General features: G+C 50.2%; 1 protein-coding gene and 1 long non-coding RNA gene across 4 annotated transcripts in view; one reads left to right on the top strand and one right to left on the bottom strand.

Moving 5' to 3' along the window:
* Positions 1 to 13,091: 13,091 nt before the first annotated feature.
* On the top strand, positions 13,092 to 13,882 carry LOC120237439. Its single transcript, XR_005529955.1, has 2 exons — positions 13,092 to 13,254; positions 13,489 to 13,882. It is a non-coding gene; the product is annotated as an uncharacterized LOC120237439 (long non-coding RNA).
* Positions 13,883 to 18,943: 5,061 nt separating this feature from the next.
* The window catches only part of ACTN1 (actinin alpha 1), a 96,241-nt gene continuing 90,824 nt past the window's right edge, over positions 18,944 to 24,360 (bottom strand). The window contains exons 18-22 of one of the 3 annotated variants that reach the window (XM_039240707.1): positions 23,639 to 23,785; positions 22,685 to 22,765; positions 22,154 to 22,219; positions 20,762 to 20,920; positions 18,944 to 19,333 (exon numbers count right to left, since the gene is read on the bottom strand). In XM_039240707.1, coding sequence (XP_039096638.1) covers positions 19,175 to 19,333; positions 20,762 to 20,920; positions 22,154 to 22,219; positions 22,685 to 22,765; positions 23,639 to 23,785 — 612 coding nt within the window. In that variant the 3' untranslated portion in view covers positions 18,944 to 19,174. The remainder of the gene's footprint in view (positions 19,334 to 20,761; positions 20,921 to 22,153; positions 22,220 to 22,684; positions 22,766 to 23,638; positions 23,786 to 24,360) is intronic. The other 2 variants (XM_039240708.1, XM_039240709.1) reach the window with 2 other exon arrangements.

Genomic DNA, 24,360 nt, shown 5'->3' with positions numbered 1-24,360 from the left:
CCGAGTGGCGACGCCAGCGCCCTCTGGTGGCTTGTTGCGGCACAGGCGCAGGGAGTCGCACGCCCCAGACGGACTCCTGGGAGCCCAGCTTCAAGGCAGCCTCCCACCGAGGGGCTCCAGGAGCATCTTCGAAGCAACCAGCAACTGCCTGAAACCAAAAAAGGAGGTGATACAACCTACATCAAAGAGTCATTGTGAGGACTGCGCAACATCTGCAGCCCTCTTTGCATAACGTTCTGCAAATAATAATAACAACACCGAGAGTAAACGTTGTTCCAATCCTCACAATGGCGGGGCCGAGGTACCTCTTATTTCCAGTTTCCTGATGAAATGAGGGCATGCACAAGAGGGCACAGATAGTATCTGGCAGAACTTGGGTTTGAGCCTAGATGTGATACGGAACTTGTGCTGTGTTTTAGGCACTCCACTCTAACCGAGTGGTTGGATCTCAACGAGAGAGGCCATTTCCAGCCAAAGGGCCGCTTTTTCTCTCCTGTCTCCTGCTCTCAAGAGACATTGAGCTTTTGGGGGAAAGGCAGCAAAATGGTCCTTCCTTCTGTTGTGGTTATAAAGCGTCAGTGATAAGCTTCAGCCGTTGCTTATCTTGTTATACTTTACAAAGGACTTTTAACCTGTGCTGTCTCATTATCCCTTCACACTAGCCCTGTGAAGGAGGGGCCCACACAACGTGCACCCCCAAAGTCAGTGGTTCACTCAAGTTCCAGCCCCATCCCCATACAGCCCGACCTGGGGCCAAACCCAGTACCTGAGATTCCTGTAAAAATCCACTCACAGGAAATATTTGCCAAACACATCTGACAAGGGACTTGTATCCAGGATACAGGAATAATAACTCAATAATAAAAAGACAACCCCATTTTCAAATGGGCAAAAGATTCAGACAAAAGATTTCAAAAGAAGATATGCCAACGGCCAATAAGCATATAAAAGGAGATATTCGACATCGTTAGTCATCATTATTAGTCATCATTAGGAAGTGCAAAATAAAACCACAGCGAGATACCCTTATACACTCGCCACAGTGGTGAAAATCGAAAAGCCTGACAAAGCCAAACGCTGATGAGAATGTTCACTGAAATATTTGTACATTGTTGGTAAAGGTATAAAGTGGTACAGCCATTCTGGAAAAGGTCTAGTGGTTTCTTTGAAAAACGAAACATATACCTCCTCTATCACCTAGCAAGTCCACTTCCTAGGTATGTAACCAAGAGAATCGAAGACATATGTTCACAAAAGACTTGTAAAGGAATGTTCCTAGCCGCCGTACTCTAATAACCCCAAATCAGACACACTCTAGTGGACAAACTGACTGTGGCTCCTCTGTCTAACAGCATACGATTTCACAACGAAAAGGGACATATCGCAGATACACATGGCGTCATGTATGTATAAACAACATTATGCTGAGTGAAGGAACGGGTTGCCAAGGAGACCTATTGTGTGATTCTTCCTATATGCGGTTCTAAGGCCAGCAAAATAGGGGTGCCTTAGTGGCTCAGTCCGTTAAACATGCGACTCTTGATTCCCGCTCAGGTCACCATCTCACAATTTGTGAGATCCAGCCCAGCATGGGGCTCCGTGCCGACAGTGTGAAGCCTGCTTGGGACCTTCCCTCTCCCTCTCTCTCTCTCTGCTCCTGCCCTATTCTCTTTCACTCTCAAATAAACTAAAAAAAAAAAAAATTTTAAAGCTGGCAAAATAATCTGTGGTGGGAAAGAAATCAGAAGGCAGTTGCCTCTTGGGGGCTGGGGCAGGGCTGATTGGGAGGAGGTATGGGGGACGTCACTGGTTGCTGGTAAAGTTTTATAGCTTGATTGGAGTCTGGTTTCATCAGTAGATGCATTTGTTAAAGCTCAAAGAGACAGTTAATGTGTACATTTCATGGTATGTTAGGTTTACCTCAAAGGGGAAAACCCTACAAATATTGAATCCTAATTAACAAGTGGCATGTGGAGGTATTCAGGGGGAAGTGTGCTGATTGGTCCCAACCTGTCCCTCCAGTCTTCTCCCAGCTTGCCACCACACCGAACTGGCTCCACCCACGAGTCATGGCTGAAAGGGTGCCTCGCAGATGCCAGCCTGCAAACAAATCATCTGCATGGCTTGATAAGCAGAACGTTCGGAGTCAGAAGGCCTGGGCTGGGGCCCAAGAGAGTGCATTTCTAACAAGCTCCAGGTGTTGCCGCTGCTGGTCCTCGGGCTACACTTTGAGTAGCGAAGACTTAGCATATTACCTTCTGATAAAGGCAAATCATATATCGGGACCCACCAAACAGAGGCCGCCCCAGTGGCCTGGCCCACATCACAGATCTCAACCTAAGTCCGGCTGCAATTAACAGGAAATGCGTCACTGTCAGGAAACCGAATATACGCCAATCATGATCCTCCAATTCAGCGCTGGCTCGGTGACTCGTTTACCTGACCCTAGGGAATAGGGCCCGCCAGCCTTTAAGGGAATCCCGGACCTTGTAGTCTGTCAGGTCCTGTTTCCACGTAAAACCCTTGCCCCAAATCCCTCAGGAAGAATGCTACACGATTGTGAGGCACTCCGCTCCACCCACATCCATAGACTGTTTTCCCTCAAATGAAAGATACCAAACTCATCACTAAATTGTTCACGTTGGTCATTTGGCCTCCGCGCCGGCTGTTTCCTCCCTCTCCAGCTTGCTCTGCCCTCCTCACCCCATGACTTGTCCTCTCCAGGACTGTGTACGTCCTACCTTTTCCCATCCTTCCTCTTCCAGCAGATGACAATTGATAATGATGATGCTGATACATGACAGCAACAGCAACCTTTTGAGACCTCATTAGGTGCCAGGGACTGTGCTACATGCTTTACCAGCATTATTTTTGGTTTCACCCTTTTAATAGCCCTATGGGGTTGGTATGAATCTTGTTCCCATTTTATGGATGAGGAAACAGGTATAGAGAGGCTACGTATTCGCCCAGGGTCAGATAGTCTTGGCCATGCGGATGCTTCCTTTGGTTCTAATTACTGAACAGCCTTATGGTGACAAGTACCCACCCCCCACCACCAGCTCCAAGCCCCCCACTTTCCCCCACTGATCATTTGTAGCCAGCTCTCTGCCTGCTATGTGGGTCTTTCTAGGCCATCCCCTCCAGGTCGGATCACTCCCTGCAGTCTTCTCTCCAAACTCAGGGTGTCCAGAGTCTAAAGCAGCTGATCTGGGGTCCCCTGCTCTGTTCCCACCCCAAACTATAGGCTCTGCGAGGGTAGGACCAGACCTGCCTTGTATGGTTGCATCCCCAGTGGCATTTGCTCACTGTAGATCGATGGAGGTGGGGGGTGGGGTGGCGGTAAAGAGATCTCTTGAGCTGGCCTGGTACCCACAGGTCTGCTCTGGACTCAGATGAGAGGCACCTTCCTCACCCACCCCAGGTAATCCTGCCACTCCTCAGTGTCTCCATCACCCTCCCACCTAAACCCAGAGGCTGACACGTTGAGGACTGATGTCCTCAGACCAGAGGCACTTCCCACCCTGAGCCCTAACCCCAGTCTTGCAGTTCCCAGCCCTCTCCAGCGCCCCCTCCCTCCCAAAGGCCTTTGGCGGTTTCTCTCCACCCTCCCCAAGACCGCTTAGGGAGGATATTTTACTTTCCCAGTCAAGCTCGGGGATGCAATTTCTCCTCCTAAGAGGTTAGGCTAATTGCTCTTCCCAGAAGAAAATCCTCCGAGGTTTTCCTTGTGGTGGGATAGGAGGTTTGAAAATTACATGTTCAGGGCAACATCTGGTTACTATATTAAAGTCCAGTTTCACAGCGGGGTGGCCACTAGGGAGCACAGGCGCCATCTGCTGGCCAAAAAAAGGATTGCGGCAAGGGCCTCCCCGCCGGACTTGATTTTTCTCCTTTAAAATTTTTTTTTTTTATGTTTTATTTATTTCTAGGAGAGAGAGAGAGACAGCGTGAGCAGGGGAGGGTCAGAGAGAGAGGGAGACACAGACTCTGAAACAGGCTCCAGGCTCTGAGCTGGCAGTCAGCACAGAGCCCGANGCGTGAGCAGGGGAGGGTCAGAGAGAGAGGGAGACACAGACTCTGAAACAGGCTCCAGGCTCTGAGCTGGCAGTCAGCACAGAGCCCGATGCGGGGCTCGAACCCACGAACCGCGAGATCATGACCCAAGCGAAAGTCGGACGCTCAACCGACTAAGCCACCCAGGCGCCCCGATTTTTCTCCTTTTAAAAGCGCCCTGACAACATTGATGTCTAATACATCGGCCCCCACATACATTAATTGTGGGATTTCCAGGGACAGAGAGACCTAAAATGTACTAGACACAAGCACATCAATTTGTATTATGTATTGATGTTAAATATCCACAGCTTTCTGTTTCTCAATCAGACCTGAATAAAGCAGTTTTTTTTAAGTACCAGACACACAATTTATAAACCTTAGGCAATTAAAAGATCGGGTATTTGTGCGCACACACACACAAATACGCTGACATTTAATTGATGATAATCCCTACCACTTCTTATATCAAATTAGTTATGCAGCTTTTATCCTATTAGATTATCTAAAGCTCATCTTTAAACAAATGGGCTGTCTCACACACTGAGGTGGGAACATAAATGAGAGGTAATTTTCAGTCTATCAAGTTATAAACACACATACTCATCAATGCAGCAATCCCATTACTGATAATGAACCTTACAGACACACCCACATTCATGGGTACAAAGATAAGGTTCAGGGGCTTCTCTGTAGCCTCATTAATAACAGCAAAACACCAGGACGCATCCTTCTAATTCCAACACTCACACTCTTCAATTTAAAAAAAAAAAAAAAAAAAGAGCTTGGAGCACCTGAGTGGCTCAGTTGGTTGAGCATATGACTTCAACTCAGGTCAAGTTCTCATGATCCGTGAGTTGGAGCCCCACATGGGGCTTGTTGCTGTCCACAGACCCCTCTTCAAATCCTCAGAGCAGAGCCTGCTTTGGATCATCTGTCCCCCATCTCTCTGACCCTCCCATGCTCACACTCAATCTCTCAAAAATAAATAAGCATTAAAAAAAAAATGCTATTGTATGTTTTCCAAAGAAAACCGCTTTCCTAGGTGTCTGAGCGCCCAGGGCCACAGTTCGAGTTTCAGAGTAGGCTGAGGAGTTCCGTGAATTGGTCAGTAGGTGTTGAAATGCAGACATAGCTTTCATACAGGGTAAAAAAACAAAGAAAAAAACTACCAACCATTTAGCCAAGATATCTCAAAACAACAACAAAACATTTTTGGAAACAAAGTTTTGATTCATAGCCATCAGCCTAAACTTAAGCTTGTAGCAAAAGGGAAGTAAAGTCCCGAGTTGTGTATTAAAAGAAAACATTAGGGGCGCCTGGGTGGCTCAGCTGGTTAAGCGGCCAACTTTGGCTCAGGTCATGATCTCACAGTTCATGAGTTCGAGCCCCATGTTGGGCTCTGTGCTGACAGCTCAGAGCCTGGAACCTGCTTCAGATTCTGTGTTTCGGTCTCTCTCTGCCTCTCCCCTGCTCGCGCTCTGTCTCTCTCTCAAAAATAAATTTAAAAACATTTAAAATATTTAAAAAAGAAAGAAAACGTCAGGACAGAACTGAACGGAAAGCCAAATCAATCATGGCATATTTCTGGGTGGCGTCAGGCTCAGAGACTACTGCGTATCGTAATCAGTCCCGGGGCACAAATCATCAGGTCTGTGGCTCAAGGGAGCCTGTGTCCTAATTCAGTGTATCCTCAAATTCTGGTGCAGTAGCTGGGAGAAAACAGACAGGCCCGTCAGCCTCCCAAAAGATGGGAAACCCAGCCCCAGCCCCAGGAGGACAGAAAATCCTGGACAGTGTGAGCCACTGCAGAGCTTGACCTCCTGGGCCCCTTGAAACAGATGTCAAGACGGACATTCACAGCATCCAGAAACCACACACAGACCCCAGACCCCAAGCACAAGCCGCGGGAGGGCAGCAGCACATGCAAATGGGAGAGACGGCAAAGGATGGGAAACTACTTCTTCAGCCCAGCTGGGGGCAGGTGGGAGGGGGATGTCAGGTGAGGGGTTACTGCACCCCACAATATTCCAGTGGCAAAAAGGTCCAGAAGCATAAAAACCACAACTGAGAAGAAAAAAGGACATTTCATCAGTGCTAAGATGTACATTTTCTTTGTGTTTTATTATCTTTGAAATCTGGGTTTATCCTTCTTTGACAGCTTTGTTTTCTTTCTTAGAAGAGCATAAAATAAAAAATGACTTTAGAGGCCCCTGGGTTAAGCGTCTGACTCTTGATTTCGGCTCAAGTCATTGATCTCACAGTCCATGAGTTCAAGCCCTGCACTGGGCTCGGTGCTGACAGCTCGGAGCCTGATTGGAATTCTCTCTCTCCCTCTCTCTGCCCTTCCCCCACTCTCAAAATAAATAAGCATTTGAATAAAAAAAAGATGACTTTATTTTTTAATTGAAGCATAACTGACAAAGTTAAAAAGTGTACAAGATACACATACACATTGCAAAAAGATTCCCCCCCAAAAGATGCCTCTTAAAATTGGTGGCATTCAATAATGTCTCAATAAAATTGAAAAAAATTGATGAATGTTAGAGTCAATGAAATCCAATATTATATACTAAGCCCTAATTGTATTGCTGGCACATATTGGTCAGTTAGCATACATTAGCACACAATCTCAGGAACCTTTCATCACAGAGGAGGAGTGAGACTCAGGTGAAATAACTTTCCCAAGGTCGCAAAGCCGGTAAGCAGCAGAGGCAGGATTCAAACCCAGGTTTGCTGGGCCCCTATGCTTCCCATCATGCTGTCCGAGTCTCCCATCTTCTAGATAAAGTGAGAGGGGCAAAGCCAAAGCCAGTTTGTCATTTCTGTCCTCAGGCCCTGGCTAATTCTCCAGGTAGGTAAGTCATTGTCACCTGCTCTATTTCAATCCTTAGTAGTCAGCTCCAAGCTCAGAAGCTTCTGGAAGTCCTGGTTCATGGCTCCCAGCTCACCTGATTCTGCCACAGCTCAGGGAACTTGGCCTCCTCGACCTGTCTCCACCGCCCATCCGCCCAGGCTCTACTTGTGGGTTTCCTGTTGCCTTCCCAGCCCACTGGGTCTTTACTGACCAAGCTTACTCCCTGCTTCCCTGCTCACCGCAGGCCCTTGGGAAAGCAGCTTGGAGGGGATCCCAAAGGTGGCAGTTTGGCGAAAGACACTAATTGCAAGTTCTCTTTGTCAGACTGGAAGTGACTAGCAGGAGGGCCAGGTCAGGGCTCCCACGCTCAAAACGGCTGGTGACAGAAGGGGCCACTGGCAAGGCCTGTCTGAGTTCCAGCCCTGGGGGTTGGGAGGAGCCAGCAGGATCGCAGATCAAACCAGGGTGGCTGTGCCCCAGAGACCGAGGGACACCTCTCCTTTCTCCTGCTCTAGGCTGCAGCTACCTGCATCCCAGAGACCTGGCACTCCCCACACGTGCCCCTTACCCCCTCCCCCCCCCCAACTGGGCTTTATTTCTTGATGACCCTTGTGTGTTCAATTTCTCCCTGCCAGGACTGGTGGATTCAAAGCTTATGCTTGGAAACTCAAGTCTCAGCCAGAAGATCATCACCTCCAGGCAGCCTTCGGCTCTCCCAGGCTTACGGGTCCCCTTCCCGGACACACTCCCTGGCACCAGTTCTCATCTCTACTGCCATTATGGCTTTGCTACTCTCATTGGCACAACAAGCACTCGTACCCACGACGAGCAGACGCTCTGCCAAGTGCTGAGGGGACAGGACACCACGGAGGGGACGAGGTGCAGGAGCTGACACAGCAGAGCGTGGGCAGGTGTTACAGGGCAGTGCTGTGCAGAGCCGGCTCGCCCCTCCCCCCCCAGAGCCAGCCGTGGGCACCTCCTCTCCACCTTGCGGTCAGGGCCATTAACTTTATAGACAGAAGTCAGCCATGGCGGCCACAGAGAGCAGCGAACGCCACAAACCAGGGCTCTTTTTGTTTGCCAGACAGCAAGAGGTTCAATGTGTAGAGCAGGGACCCTGCGCCCCCGGAGGGCCACTGGCTTGGCTGAAGTTCTCCCTCAAACAGAGCCCACGTCAAGGACTGAAGAACAAGGGCGGGGGGCAAGGAGCAGCAGTGGTGGGGCCCCGACCATGAACAAGCTGGCCCCCCCTCCCCGCCTGCTGGGCGTTTTCCTGCCGCTTTGCTTGCTCAGCTTACCTCGCAGGACCTCTTCCTTGCAGGGCTGCATCCTGGTTTCAGAGCACTCCGCGGGCTCCCGTGAAAAGCAGCCCCCCAGGGACCAGGACTTGGGTCCCAAATGGACTGTTACAGTGCTTCATCTTCCCCCCACGGGGCCGGTCCCAGGGATTAGCTATTCCTGATGCGGGGACTGATGTTCCCCCCACCCCTGCGACATCTGGGGACAGTCGCCCTACAGGCCTGGCAAACCCTCCTCAGGCCTGCTCACAGCCAATGGGGCATTTAGCACAACAGTACTACCTGCTCTTACTCTGGGCCCTTGCCAGACAATGCAAAAGTCCCCAACAACATCAAGGTGCTTATTTCCATGGGGGTGTAGGGGAGGGGAAAAAAAACCCTTTTTTTCCTCTACCCATCTCAGGTTCATCGGCTGGGGCACTGAATATTTAGACTAACAAAAGACCGATTTCACAAGTATTTTCCACTTTATCTAGAACTACTCCTATAATAGCAACTGTAATATTAGAATAAAAATTTTCTTCTGCGTTTTGTTTCCACGGGTATTTGGACTCAGATTCTCAAAAAAAAAAAAAAAAATTAACATCTACTTCACAAAGTCGGAAAAAAAGTTAACAAATGATAGATCTTCTGGAAGGATTTAGGTGTTGGTCTATTTTATTTTTTTAATTTTTTAAATGTTTATTTGCTTTTGAGAGACAGAGAGAGACAAAGCACGAGCAGGGGAGGGGCAGAGAGAGAGGGAGACACAGAATCCGAAGCAGGCTCCAGGCTCTGAGCTGTCAGCACAGAGCCCGATGCGGGGCTCGAACCCACGAAGTGTGGGATCATGATATGAGCTGAAAGTCGGACACTGAACCAACTGAGCCATGCAGGTGTCCCCGATGTTTGTCTATTTTAAATGGTAGATCTTCCTTAAATCAGATGGATGATTAATAATTCAAGTCATATTTCTCTGTAAAAATCACAAATCTGAAGTAACGATTGCTGTACTTCAGAGGAAAAGCCTCAAAACAGAAGAAATTCACTTAACGCTTTAAAAAGTAGAAAAAGAAACTTGAGATTATTAACTTTTTATTATACTTTTTATTAACTTTTTAATATACCAAGTTATGCTTTCGCTTTGAAGTACCAAATGAAGTAAATGGAAGTTAATGATAGGGTAGAGTTTTGATGATAAAAGATCAACAAGAGAAAAACAAACAGAAGTTTATTAACAGAGCCCTCCCACATACACATGGGAGCACTCAGAGTTGAATAACTCAGAAGGATGGGGGGCCTGGATGACTCAGTCATTTGAGGGTCCAACTCTTGGTTTCAGCTCAGGTCATGATCTCAAGGTTCGTGGGATCGAGCCCAAATGGGGCTGTGATGACAGCACAGAGCTGCTTGGGACTCTCTCTCTCCTTCTCTCTACCCCTTCCCCACTAGTTTTCTCTCTCTCTCTCTCTCTCTCTCTCTTTCAGTAAATAACTAAATAAACATTAAAAAAAAAAAAGAAGGTGGTTAGAACTTGGGCTTATACAGCATCTTGACTGAAGAACAATACATTTTTAGAGAAGCAACGAAACACAGAAAAAGGGCTTTCAGTTTCTAGGGCAGCAAATTGTGGGAAGGCAAATGAGGAGAGGTATGTTAAACACGGGCTAGTTTTAGCCAGGTTTGTTACATAGGTTTCTTTGGTGTCGTGTGTGGGAAGATAAGGGTACACAGAGTTCTCACTGGTGACTAACTTCTGTCTTTCCTAATAGAAGAGAGGAGGAGACACAATCAGACTGATAAGACAGGGAGCCTTTCTTGTATCTGCTTCTGGTTCTCGAGCACCTTCAGTTCAGAATAATCCCTATGCAGAAATGGCCTATTCTGGAGCAGCATACTGGAGATGCCCTTGAACCTGTAGCAGAATGCCGAGTGAATGGATTCCCCACGTAGAAGAGAGCAGGGAGAGGAGGGCTTGTTCTCTCGTGGAGGAGTCCTCATCTGTGCATGGGGGACATTGACCTCAAAGAGTTATCAAGGAGGGGAACCGAGGCTGTGTATCTAAGAGCACCTGTCACAATAGTTGGCATGCGACGTTAATCGACTCCACATATATAACTAGTAGGGTTTGTTTTTTTGTTTTTTGTTTTGTATTCAGACAAAACCTCCCTCCAGACAATGATGAGATTTTACGTTGGTGCTTCCCAAAGTGGCCTGTGAACCTGCTTGGATTACTTACGGGATTCTACTCAGAACATCCTAGGGACAGATTCCCAGTTCTCTTTGCTTTTCTTAGACCTACTCCATCATGTTCTCAGGAGACAGAGCCCTGGACTCTTTGACGAACTTCCTAAACGATTCCCAAGCACAGCGGAGTTTGAGAACCACTGGTAAGGAGAATGAAACATTGCTTCTGGGGATTAGAGACACCTGGGTTCAAATCCCAGTTCTGTCACTAACTTAGAATGTCTACGCCTTGATTTCCTGGTTTTTAAAGGGACAATAGTAGTATGTGTGGAGTTTAAATGCATGTAAATTGCTTAAGACTTGGGCCCATGCAACGTAAGTGCTCAACAAGTGTTAGCCATTGTTTGTTCCTGCGAAGTGTGCCTGGTTGCATCTGCTGTCCCTCTGTGGCACAGGTCAAGGCCCCTCACCATCCCAGAAATTACTCACTCAACGACACACGTTGAGAGCAGGGCGAAGGGAAGCAGGGGAGGCTGTCAGGGTGAGAGCTTTGGTATTATATTACCCTCAGCCGCTCTCAGCTGTGAAACGCTGTAAAGACACACTTGGCCACTAGAGGGCAACATCCACCTAGCTCATGTTAAGACCTGCTTTCTCGAAGAGCATCTTCAGGTAGTGTGGGGATGGTGGGAGGCTTCATGGGGGCTTACAGGACTCGGGGTTCGTTGCTTTACCTAACATCCACTGTACTCCAGGCAGTGCTTAGTGCATGGGTGTGTCCGAAAATATATCCTTTAGAGACAACTTTTGCATAAAGAACTGCTTTCCCAATGCCTTGAATTATAAAATGAGAATTTCGCTCCTAAACCTGGGGTCTCCCATGGGTGCCCAGTGACAGTTTGCTCAGTGTCCACATGCCTGGCCACCAGGATCCCCCAGTCCTCTGCAGGCACACAGAAGGCTCTTTATTTTCCCACCCTGCCAGCCGCTGGCTGCACATGAAGAAAGACTCAGGCAGCCCTGAGGTGGGCAGCCGCCCCTCCCTGCATGCTCAGCGTTCCTTCTCTCTTTCTTTTTGATTTTTTTAATTTATTTCTGAGGAGAGAGAGAGAGGCAACGTGAGCAGGAGAGTGTCAGAGAGAGAGGGAGTTACAGAATCCAAAGCAGGCTCCAGGCTCTGAGCTGGCTGTCGGCACAGAGCCTGATGCGGGGCTTGAACCCACGAACTGTGAGATCATGACCTGAGCTGAAGCTGGATGCTTAACCAACTGAGCCACCCAAGCACACCTCAGTGTCCCCTTCTTGACATGGCAGCAGCAGGAAAGGATTCTCCATTGCAGGTCCAAGCCTTCTAGGGCTGTGTTTGGACTGGGCATGGGATCCCCTTGGAGCTCATCTCAAGGGTCTAGACAGGGGCTCCCAGGTGAAGTCACAAGCCTGGCACGTCCCTGAGAATGGGCTGCGTGTTTATTTGGGTTATTCCCCAAGCAGCCTCTAGATGGCTGTCTGCGCTGTGAGCTCCGTGGGCAGCGAGACTGAGTGAAGAAACGCTGTGAAGTAGCGCAAAACCCGTGTCTCACAATCATCCCATCCGAGGGGTGAGCAGGCTGGTACTCCCTCTCCCTGGGTGTTACTTCCTGGTAGCCTGCCTCGTCGTCCGGAACAGTGACCTTCTGTGGTTCTGGGGGGCAGTGCCCATGCACAGAGATGCAAGAACTGTATGGGTTCTTGCTGGGTATGGGTGGGGCAGTGGCAGCGGCTGAGGGAGGCTGCCTGGACCTCGGCCTTTGGCCATCGTGCTGACTCGTGCCCCCTGCCTCCAGCCACAACCCCTGATCTGGGGTGGGAACCCGTTCCTTCCCACTTCCGTGGGTGACGTCATGCTCACTGGCTGGCCAGCGTCAGCATCCAAAGAACCCACTCCTTATGTGAGTTCTGCAGGGAGGCCGAATCTTTTCTGTTGCTTGCAATGGATCCTGACCCACCTGCTCCGAGTCCAGGTGGCCCAAGTGAGGCTGCGCCCTCCAATCTAGGGTGAGCACACAGGCCAGGCGGAAGCCAGTGAGCGATCTCATTGCCCTGGCTGAGGCCACCAGCAGACATACCTCCGGGGAATGTCAGTCTCTTCTCAAGAGCGACTCTTGACTAGACTTGAAGTTGCAAGATGGTGAGGCTGAAGCCCCTGGCCGTTTTTGCCATCTCAGAAGGAGAGCCTGTTTGAGAATGGAGTCCACCCAGGGGAAGCATGTCCTGCTGGCCTTTGTGAGCCCCTGCCTTAGGCAGCCGGGAAGCCAGCATTTCCACGGAACACTCCAGCTACTCATGCCAGTGACACGACCCTTCTGGCTTTACCAGCTTAGACTGGTTTCATGACTCTTGCAACCAGAAGTGTCCTCATCAATACATAACCTAGTAGCTCCTGATTATCATCCACAGATGATACGAGGTTGGGTAATGAGTTATTACATCTAATTATCTCATGCGGATTGTGTATGAAAACAAAATAGCCCTCTCTCTCTTCTTCCTGCCTCTCTCCTCCCACTCACCTTGGCCCCACACTTGGCTATTCACCCTAGCCCTGCCTCAACCTACCCCCCCGTGCCCTCGAGCAAGGCTCGGCTCTCGGGCTGTAATCTTCTCCTTTGTCAAATGGACAGGTTGGACTTTGTGACCTCATCGGTTCTCTAACACTAACATTCCACGGACATTCTTGTCCTTCATCGCACAATCGGCTTGTCCCCGAGGCCGCATTTAACCTTCCTTGGACATCTCTGAGCCACCCGTCCTCTTTTACCTTGTAAGGAGAATGGCACCTCCCTCTCTTCCTGAAATGCTGCTTTCAACACTGGCTCTAAATTTAGAGCTAAAAAGAAGTTTGCAGTGAGTAGAGCCTGGGGGGCTCCCCAGAAAATTCTGGATGGACAAGGGGACATTTTTGTTAATTGTGATCCTCAGAGAATGAAAATGAAATGAAACTTCAGCTCCTAATTTTCTCACATGAGTCAATGTCTTAGACTGTGTCCTGCTGGCAGCCCTCAGTCCCTGAGCCCCGGGCGCTAACCAGCCCACCCGCTTCCTGTAGGTCCTGCCATTCTGGCCCTTTTAGACTTTCAGGGTTTTGTAGCTTCTACCTCCCTCCTCTGTGGACATAGCGAGGGGCTGCGATCCAACAGCCTCCCCAGGGCCAACATCACAACCTCAAGCCTTTGAAGCAGGAGTAGTTTCTCGAGAGCCTCAAGGCTGTAACATGGGCCACGGACGTCAGGGAGGCACATAGGCTTCCACAAGGCGTGGATGATGAGCATGGATTAGTCTCTTACTGCTGCCGTAACAAACTACCACAACCAGAGTGCTTCGAACAACATGAATTTATTATCTTATATGGGCATCCAACCTATACTGCAGGTTTGGTTCTAGACCAACGCTTCATTAGGCAAATATCACAATCAAGCAAACCAAATGCATTTTTTGGTTCTCCACTGCATATAAAGGTCATGTTTACACCACACTGCAGCCTATCACGTGTGCAATAGCATTATGTCTAAAAAAAAACGACGCGTGTGCCTTAATTTTAAAATACCTGGGGCGCCTGGGTGGCTCAGTGGGTTAAGCGTCTGACTTAGGCTCAGGTCATGATCTCATGGTTTGTGGGTTCGAGCTCTGCGTCGGGCTCTGTGCTGACAGCTCAGAGCCTGGAGCCTGTTTCAGATTCTCCGTCTCCCTCCCACTCTGACCCTTCCCTGCTCACACTGTCTTTCTCTCTCAGAAATAAATTTAAAAATATTTTAAAAAATTAAAATACTTTATTGACACACAGACACAAAGTTAGCAAATGCCGTTGGAAAAAGGGTGCCGATGGGCTTGCTTGACTCCGGGCTGCCAAAAAATTTCAACCTGTGCCACTCTCCACAATAGCTAAAACATGGAAAGAGCCTAAGTGTCCATCAACAGATGAATGGATCAAGAAGATGTGGTTTATCTATACCATGGAATACTACATGGCCATGAGAAACAATGAAATCTGGCCATGTGTAGCAACATGGATGGACCTTGAGGGTGTTATGCTGAGCGAAATAAGTCAGGCAGAGAAGGACAAATACCATATGTTTGCACGTATAGGAGGATTAGGAGGAACTTGACGGAGGAACAAGGGGGAGAAGAAGGGCGGAAATGGTGGGGGAAAGGGAGAGAGGCAAACCATGAGAGACTCTTGAATGCTGACAAAAACTGAGGACTGATGGATGTGGGGGGGGAGGGGGGATGGGCATGGAGGAGGGCACTTGTGGGGATGAGCACTGAGTGTTATGTGGAAACTAATTTGACAATAAACTATTTGTAAAAAAATAAATAAATAAAATAAACAGCCTATTAGAAGGCAAAAAAAAAAAAAAAAAATTTCAACCTGTGCCAAACACAGTATCCGTGAGGTGCCACGAATCAAGGTACGCCCATAGTTCTGGAGATCAGAAACACAAAGGCAGTCAGTAAGGCCGCATTTCTTCTGGAGGCTCTAGGGGAGCCGTTTCCTTGCCTGTTCCAGCTTCTACTACTGTTCACATTCCTCAGCTTATGACTCCACAGCACTCCAACCCTTACCTCCACCATCCCTACCTCTTGATGAAGGACCACTCAGATAATCCAGAACATTCTCCCCAAGATCCTTAATTACATCTGCAACATCCCATCTGCCACATAAAGTAACATAATCATAGGTTCCAGGGATTAGGATGGGAACGTCTCGTGGGGACTATTATTGAGCCTGCTACAGAGCTCAAAGACCGGAAGAGGACTCCCCTTAATGGTATTTTTCTAGAATCAGACCTTTTGCCCCAAGAATATTTAAAATATTGTAACAAAGCACAGCTCATTAAAAAAAAAACTATATTAATATTTACTGTCACCTGTTAAATGCCTACTGTGTGCCAGGCACAAAAGGAAAGTGGCATCATTGACACCATTTGGCGAGGTTATTTACCTGGCTGGGGAGTAGCAGGGCACACCTGAGCCCACACGTCTCTTTTGAAAGGCATGGATGTCAAAAGTGGTTGTATTTCTTCCCTCGGTGACAAGAAGGCAGACCCTAGTCTTGGGCTGGGTTTAAATGGGATGGATCAGAGCCCTCCCCCAACCCCACCACACATGCCACCCTTGGACATCCTCCATACTCAGCAGCCTACCTGGTACAGGCCAAGGAACTGCCGAAGCCTCTGATCCCCTTACAACCCAAGGAAATCCTAACTGTTCTCAGTTCTGGTAACTCACTCACCGTACTGACTGTACCCTTTGGGCATTGGTCTTGTGTCCAGGGGACAGTTTTGAGTCGGTCCAGGGATGGAGGACACGGCAGATTCCTGAGACAGGTCTGGGACTTGGAATGGTCATAGGATCTTAACCAAACGCTTGACAGACCAGAGAGAGGGGAGCTATTTTTGGAGACTGGCTTTCATCAGGCTGTCAACAAAGTCCCTCCAAATGTATGGACAGAGGCAGACAAAAATACAAGAGAAATGCATGCTGTATGTAGGCAAGAAAGAGATTCAAGGAGTTCATCCCAATGATGCGGGAACAATCAATTACCACCTGCATCAGGGTAGAAAATTCCACCTACCCAAATATTTAAAGTAAGCTGGAATCGTTGACAATGAGAATTGGCAAAGAGTGAAATATAAGTGATGACCAGTAGGTGAGGCAATGGGTTGCAAAAGATGCACCAGGTGAGGGGCAGGGGCTCGGGGATCCTGGTGACACAGCAAACAACGCTCGACTATTACAGTTAAGGACATGAGTTCACCAGTGCTTTGGATGAAATCTAGAAGTGGGTGATCGCTTCATCTTGTGTCCTGGTTTGGAATCTCCATGTGATATATGTCACAATTCTGAACCTGTGACCCAAAAACTCAGCAATGAGCAATAGAGGGACTTGAAATCACCTATGTAGAAATAAGTAAATGGATGAAGTAAGTCAGACTCTCAGTATTAAGATTCTGGGTGGGGCGGTGGGTGAGGGGGGTGGGGTGGGGGTGGGGGAAAGTTAAGCAGTTTTATACCCATGACAACATGAGGATTAATTTAAGGAGTTTGAACACATAAGAGAACCCAGCATATATCTGCTTTGGGCTTTTCATCTGGTATGTGTAATTGAAATTAGATGCATGATTTTAATTTTGGAGGTGTAAGAGAAGTGTTAGTAAATGGCTTTGCACTGCTCCAGAGAACTTGATTTACATTTATAATATTTCAACTGCTTTGCTGCTTCGACTTGAACTTGCCTTGGTTGGGCATTCTGATGTCCTGGAAAGAATTATTAAAATTTGTAACTGTGTTTAAAATATGTAAAGGAGCTTCATTATTTGGGGAGATTTAAATGGGGTTGTTTGAGGGTGGTTAACTTAAAATGGATGAATAATTAGGACAAGCAGGAGTTTTTATTTCTACAGAAAACATTATGTTGTCAATACAGTAAGACCTAAAAAGCTTAAGAAAGTGCGGTGACCTAAAAAGCTTAAGAAATAGGTTTTTAAATTTTTACCTCTTGAACAGATAGAACATTTAAAGTAACTATAGTTATTTGCATACACGCAAGCACGCTTGAACATTGAAAAAATCAAATAAGGGCATTTCTCTAAAGGATGTGGAATGACTCAGTAAGCATACTTTTGTTGAAATGACTCTTACACAAATTCTTTTTTAAAGTGAGCAGTGAAAAGGCTGATTGATCGTACCTCTGGAAATTGAGGCACGGTAAAGTGCTTGCCCCCCGGGTATAGGAAACTTTCTGGTTTGAACAATTTCCCCTTCTCCTCAACTCCTATCCTACTGTGCCCTTGATTAGACTTGTGTATAAAAAGCTAAAAGAAGGCACCTTGTGAATTGCGTCTCTCAAAGGACTGCAACCCTCCGAGACCAGGCTCTGGCTGTGTACCAGCTCTCCTCATGCAGCTACACCCAAAGACTGACACCTAGCATTTACCAGACTTTTTACCAGCCCGTGGTAAAACCTACAGGAACGTTTCCCAAAGCAAATGCCAACATCTACCCCACATCCTTCCTTCTGTACAGCCTTCTTGCCTCGTTCCCTGGGCAGTATTCCAGAATGTTCTAACATTCTTGGAGCTCTATGTGTTACCGTGTTGGCTTCCCAATAGCACTATTATTCCCACCTAATAGATCAGGGAACTGTGGTGCAGTTTGCCCGTTTGGGAGACGGCAGTCTACTGCACTGCTACTACCAGTACGATCATTGATCATGTTCACTCCCTGAACTTGAAAAGACAGCCTCAGGGAGGAGAGACAGGCAAGGAGAAAAAACAAAAGCTAGAGCAGTGCACACAGATGCCCTAGGGATCTTGTTAAAATTCAGATTCAGCGGGTGCGTGGGTGGCTCAGTCGGTTAAGCGGCCAACTTTGGCTCAGGTCATGATCTCACGGTTCATGGGTTCGAGCCCCACATCACCATCTGTGCTGACAGCTCAGAGCCTGGAGCCTGCTTCAGATTCTGTGTCTCCCTCTCCCTCTGCCCCTTCCCTTGCTTGTGTTCTGTTTCTCTTTCAAAAAAAAATTAAAAAAAAAAATACAGATTCTGATTCTGAAATTCGGGGTGGGGCCTGAGCTCCCAGGTGACGCTGGACAGCTGTTGTCTGCAGGACATTTTGAATAGCAAGGGGTGGGAGGGCTCCTACCAAGAGAGTTCAGAGCGTTCCCTCGTAGCAAAAAACACGAGGACAGGGGGCACATAGATGTCACAGAGCTGTTTGATGCTGTAGAAAACAAAGGTAAGACTTATCATTAAAGAGTCCCTTCCTTACACATCCGTGACCTTATTCTCAATTCATAGGAGCCTTCTGAGGAAACTACCTTTTCCTTTTTAAGATAAAGAGGGGCGCCCTGGGTGGCTCAGTCGGGAAAGTGTCCAACTCTTGGATTGACAGTGCCAAGGTCACAAACATATTAAAGTTGCGTACAGGTGCCCCACATCATCCTTGACCCCTCCCCCCACTTCTGGAAAGCAGTAAGCAAGGAGCAAGCAAAAAGCTGCCATGGAACGCTGTCGCTTTAATATGGTGTGTGACAAACAACATCAAAGTTGTCCGTACTCTTCAGTCTTGTTCTATTTCCAATTGGCAATATTAAATTTAAACGGGAAAAAAAGTGTGTGCTGATAAAGAGGCTAACCACACCTCTGGACTTAAAAATGAGAAGACAAGCCACAGAAATTCTCTTCCTTAAAAAACAGCCATTTCAAAAGATTTTCTTTAATATCATAAAATATTTTCATGGACAAGTGAGCTAGCAAACACACATGCACCAATGTGCCTTCTGACGAGATCCCCTACCCCCCCCCCCACTCCCACATCAAGGTGGACATGAGATTGGAGAAATGAATACAGCAGATGATACAGAGAGAAAAAAAATCGATAAAAAGTATGGAATATAACATTGTGCTTGGTTATTTTCCTATGTCACAACAAAACAAAACATTTCGGTGCAAACAGTTAATTTTTCCTCTTTTCCATTGAAGTCTGGTGGAGAAAAAAATACTTTTTCTATAATAAAATATGTGGTTTTTTGGTTTTTTTTTAATACTTTTTTTAACGTAACTCTTTTTTTCTTTTTTGCAGAAAATAATTTTGTAAACTGTCACTTTGCGGGCGGGGAGCCTCGATGCCACGTGGGTCCCGGCTCGCCCGGTTCGAGGCTGAGCGAGGAGACCAAACCCGGGCGGGAGGGGGCAGGGGGGCAGCGGGGGGGGGGGGTGCGGCGCACAGCGGGCAGGGCGAGGGCGCTGGCCGGGGCGGGCGGGTTAGAGGTCGCTCTCGCCGTACAGCGCCGTGGAGAAGGACATGTAGTCCAGAGCACCGGGCACGGCGTCGGGGCCGGTGTAGGGGGCCATCCGGGCGATGCAGTACTCCGCCTGATCCGGCGGCAGCTCTCGGCGCAGCTCGTCCACCGTGATGTAGTTCTGCAGAGAGAGCAGGCGGGGCGGCCGGGACCCTCATTCAGGGCGGCAGGTAGTGCCAGGCTCCCCGCCCCCGGCCCCGCCCCCGGCCCCGCCCCCGGCCCCGCCCCCGGCCCCGCCCCCGGCCCCTGAATACGCAGACGTGCGCCTGCGCACACACCCATATGTATGCCATGCATACACACACACGTTTCTTACGCATACACAAAACACACAGGCATTTAAAATCTCCTGTTTGCCATTTCAATACCTACTTTGGCCTGCTTCCAAGCTAAATCAAAGTGGCATCTGCACCCATAATTTCATGCACCCTCTATAGTCTGCAGGAACCATGGGCGGGATCAACACCAGCACGGACTCTGGTGGAACACTGGGGACCCCACACCCACTCGAGCTGGGCTCTGTGGAGGTCATGTCATTTCAGCAAATACAGCGAGCATCAAGTTTGACATCTGGCTGCAGACAGCTATCTGTTTGCAGGGTGTGGGCCTGCCCACCTCGCTAGGCTCCCGGTCCAGGTGTCTGCTTGACAGGCCTCCTTAGAAGCTTTAGGTTCCAAAGCAGCTCACTCCTGGATCTGACCCACAAGGCGGGCCCCTCGCCCCATGCCTTACTTCTTGCGAGTCCCCTAAGAACCAGTTTTAAGGAGTGTAGGGTTGACCTCAGGTCACTCCAGAAGTCAGGAGACCAGGCCCTGATTGGGCCTGAAGACCCAGAGTCACTTCAACAAGGTGGCTTCTCAGGGTCATTCCAGCTCTAGGTGTGACTAGGGTATCCTTAAACTTAAACCAGACCTTTAGGAACCTCTATTGTTTCAATCTTTTTTCCCTTATAGATTGAGGCATTTCTGAAACTATAGTCCCTACTGGCTTTCATTTTTTATAATGAATCTTTTTGGTCTGGAAAAAAAAAAAAAGGATGGCATTAAGGGTTATCCTGTGAATTTTACGGAATGAAAATCTGGTCTCTAGACCTCCCCCCTCTTTGCTAGTTTCCCCTGGTGCTCCCACTTTTCCATCGCCAGACAGGGCATTACACGGAACTTGGGAAATTTGCAAACCAAAACTGATTGCGGCTCAAGGTAGAAGAATGAGGGGCATGCTTCTCTCCTGCTCCCCGGCAACCTCCCACGCCCGTGCTCAGAATGATGTAAGGGTGACACTACATCACTATCACATACCCCACTCTACCCACCTCCACCACTCATCCATCACTCCATCCCAAGTGTGAAGGAGTCCCACGCCCTGGCAGGAGACCCCTTTAAACTAATACTGTGTCCTAACACTTCAGCGGATACCTGGGCATTACAGAAACGGGGAGAGGTAGACAGCAGTGTGAGGCCCAGCTAGAGGAAGGGGACACGGGGCGCAAGCAGCGTCCCCTCCACATCATAGAGCACCCTGCACGGGGCCCACGCCATAGCAGACCCACCTTGTCGCCAGCCAGGATCTTGAAGGAGGCCATGACTTGGTCTGCCGTGTCTGTGTCGGCCGTCTCCCGAGACATAAAGTCGATGAAGGCCTGGAACGTCACTACCCCCAGGCGGTTGGGGTCCACAATGCTCATGATGCGGGCAAATTCTGCCTCTCCCTGGAGAGAAGAGCCAACCCCAGGCCTGTCAGCCTCTCTGCCACAGCCTGTTGGAAACCTTTCATTTGGTCCGGAAGCCCTGGGGGGCTCAGCCTGAAGCTGTCAGAGGGGGGCACAGCGGCCCTCTGGCCTACCCTGGGCGGTCCCGAGGGCATGACAGGGATACAACATCCGGGAGTGGAGACCCAGTTCAGGCTTCCCCCCCTCTACAGTCTCCTGGTGTTACAAATGCTGATAACGCTGGTAACAGCCGCAGTGGCGAACGCCACAGAGCATACTCTGTGTGCCAGGAGCTATTCTAGCCACCATACCGATTTCATCTCACTTAATGCCCACTGCAACCAGAGGACGCAGGTATTCATAATTTCCATCAGGTTTCCACAGAAGAAGTCTGAGGCCCACACAGGCTTGGTGATTTGCTCAAGGTCACACAGCCAGCAAAAGAGTAGAGTTAGGATTTGAACTTGGATGGTTCACACCATCCAAGAGCACACTTGGATGTGCTCTCCCCACCACACCGTACTTTCTGTGCGTCAGGACGCAGAGCCCTGCATTCATGGAAGTTCCTTCATTTAACCCCGACGACAGTCCTCAGGGTTCCCCTCACCTCAGCCCGGTCCCCAAGCAGATGATGGCAGAGGTGGGATTTACTCCCGGGCTCACTGCACAGACAGCCTGCGCCCTTGCTTTGCCCTGGGCAGCCCACACGCTGAGCCCTGCATCATGGCCCAGGAGCTGCCTGGCTGCCCAGCTAAGGCCCCCACTCTGCTCAGAAGGCCTGCACGAGGGCAGACAACTGAGAAGGCTGTGAAGGCCAAGGGCAGCAGGTGGGGGAGAGGGGGCCGGAGTGGCTAGAGCTGCCCCCAGGGCAGAGGCAGAAATCTCTGTGTTCTACGAAAAGACCAAGTGGAGCCAACCCCGCCCTAGAAAGGCCAAACTACCAGTCCTTCCTGCTAGCCTTGGGGTCAACCCTGCCATCCACCATGGGAGTGAAAAAGCCCATCTCCACAGTAAGTACCAAAAGATCCGCCAGCGCGGAGACAGAGGCAAGAAGGCCAGGCCTCTGGGACACGCACAGGCCACGAGGCCGGGCCCAGACTTCAGGGCAATCGTGAGGCGCCCTCTGGGGAGAGCAGCCCCTAGCCTGGGGCCTCCAGCCTGCCCTGGCCAGGACTCGGCCTCCCTGGCCAGCTGGCTGGCCCTCGTCAGAACAGAGGATGGGGTTTACATTACCATGTTGTAACCCATGGAGATAAGGCAGGCGCGGAAATCATCCGTGTCCATCATGCCTGTCTTCTTCTGTGGGCCAGTGGCGCCAAGACACAGGAGGGTCAGAGGCAGGAGGAGGAAGGGCCGGCCCGGGGCCAGGAAGACAGGGCACAGGTGGCCAGAGGGGAGGTCGAGGTGTACGGTTGGGAGGTTAGGAGGGGAAAAGGAACACAGGAAGAGACACGTCCACGGGGAGGAGAAAGAACACGGAGATGCAAAAGTCCGTCCACAGGATGGAGAGCGACGAGGAGAGAGGAGGGTGGGCCCCGAGGAGGTTCCCACGAAAGACAACCAAGGGCAGAGGGCAGAGGTCGGAGCAGTAGGAAAAGCAGCCCAACGTGGGCCAGGCAGGGACAGCAGCAGAGGACGAGCCCCGAGGCCCACAGGAAAGGGAGGACAGGGAGATCCAGACAGAGAGAGAAAAGAAAAAGGAGAGACGCGTTATTTCTCGCCCCGGATGCCACCCCTGAGCGTGCTCCATGCAGAGGCAAGTACCTGGGGGTCGTTGCCAATATCATAACCCAAGCTGATGAGGCAGGCTTTGAACTCCTCGGGACCCAGCGTGCCGGAGTGATCCTGGGGCCGCCGTGTGCCAGGCAGCGAGCCATGCGGTGCCAGGGAGGTGGAGGCCGTGAGGGGAGGGGGGTGGGCCATGCCCCGGGTGGAGGGTGGTGTGTGTGGGGAGACACAGGGACAGAGGCATGCGGATGGGGAGGGTGGAGGGCGGAAGGGGCAGGGGAGGAGGGGAAATAAAAGTGCACACGGTTAGACACTCGGACGAGGTCCAGAGGGTGCCCTCTCCCTGGCGCACACAGCCCTGCTCCGGGAAGCAGGCCAGAGGGGAGCACGGTGAGCCACAGGGGTGCCCAGCCCACCCCAGCCCCAATGCCCAGCCCCGGCTTTCCAAGAGGGCCTCCCCCACCCCACCCATGAGGCTGGAGGACAGTGAGGCAGGCAGGGGTGGTGGGCAGCACCTGGCCCCATGCTTCCACCCCTCCGGCTGCCCCAGAGCCCCAGGGCACTGGGAGGGGCAGCCCCCATAGAACCTGTCCCAGAGCTGGGATGAGAACCCAAGACTAACATCACTGACTCCCCCACAGCATCTCCCAAAGGCTGCGGGGGGTGGCGGTGCAGTGGGGAGGAAGTCTCTGCTCCTCTGTCCGGACGCAGATGCAAGCGACAGTCCCCACAGCCAGGGGACTGTGGGCCTTGCTCCCAAGGGCTGACCCCTCGTGGCAGAAGAGCAAGCGTCATGGGCCAAAGATCTGCTCTCCGCCCACTCCATGAGCTCTTGCTCCAGAAAGGCAAGGAAATTCACAGGACACCGGGACAGGCCGACAGCACTTCCTGCCCAGAAACTGGCCCGGCATGGCCGCCCACCCCCTGGGCAGTGCCCTCCAAGGCCCTGGGGCAGGGGCTGGGGTCTGCTCTAAGTGCGGGGGCTCTCACCCGGTCAAAGTGGTTGAAGGAGGCTCGGAACTCGTTCATCTGCTCCTGGCTGATGCCCTTGGCATCGCGGGTCAGGATCTGGTTCTCCACCTCATTGATGGTCCTGGCGATGGTGGTGAGAAGCTGCTCCCAGCCCACGCGGATATGCTGGGAGTGCACGAGGGGCCTGTTAGCAAAGTGTCCCCAGGCCTGGACCCAGGCTGCTCCCGGCTACGCCTTCCCCAACTGTCCAAACGACCCAAGCAATCAAATCCAGCCTTCTGTCCAGATTGATGGCATCACCAGTATAAGGACAACACACTAGGACAGGCCCCAGATGGTGAAAAGGGAAGCTTAGGCAGGGCAGTGGCCTCCGCCTGGGACAGATGAGACCAGACTGACAGCGTGGGTCAGGTCAGGAAGGAGGGTAAGTTTGGCAGAGGGAGGGATTAAAAAACAAGGCCCGGTCAATTCCCTGTACATCCTTGCTCTGTGACCTCACGTCCGTGCCTTCATGGCCCAAACAATTTGTCACTTGGACAGTGGGTGCTTAAGCCGGTGTTTGGAGACCACCTGCATCGGATCACCAGGGTGCTGGTAAAAACTTAGATTCCTCAGCCCTACCCCGGACCTTGAGAATCGAATTCTGGAGATGGAGCCTGGAAGTCTGCATTCTCGATAAGCTCCCTGGGAAGTTCAGAAGGCCCTGAGGACTGAAGATCCCGAGCTGCAGGAGTGAGGAG

Source organism: Hyaena hyaena, unplaced genomic scaffold (assembly GCF_003009895.1).
Source record: "Hyaena hyaena isolate Hyena2069 unplaced genomic scaffold, ASM300989v1 scaffold_179, whole genome shotgun sequence".
Taxonomy (NCBI): domain Eukaryota; kingdom Metazoa; phylum Chordata; class Mammalia; order Carnivora; family Hyaenidae; genus Hyaena; species Hyaena hyaena.
The sequence above is the reverse complement of the archived record's forward strand: the minus strand, read 5'-3'. Positions and strand labels throughout refer to the sequence as shown.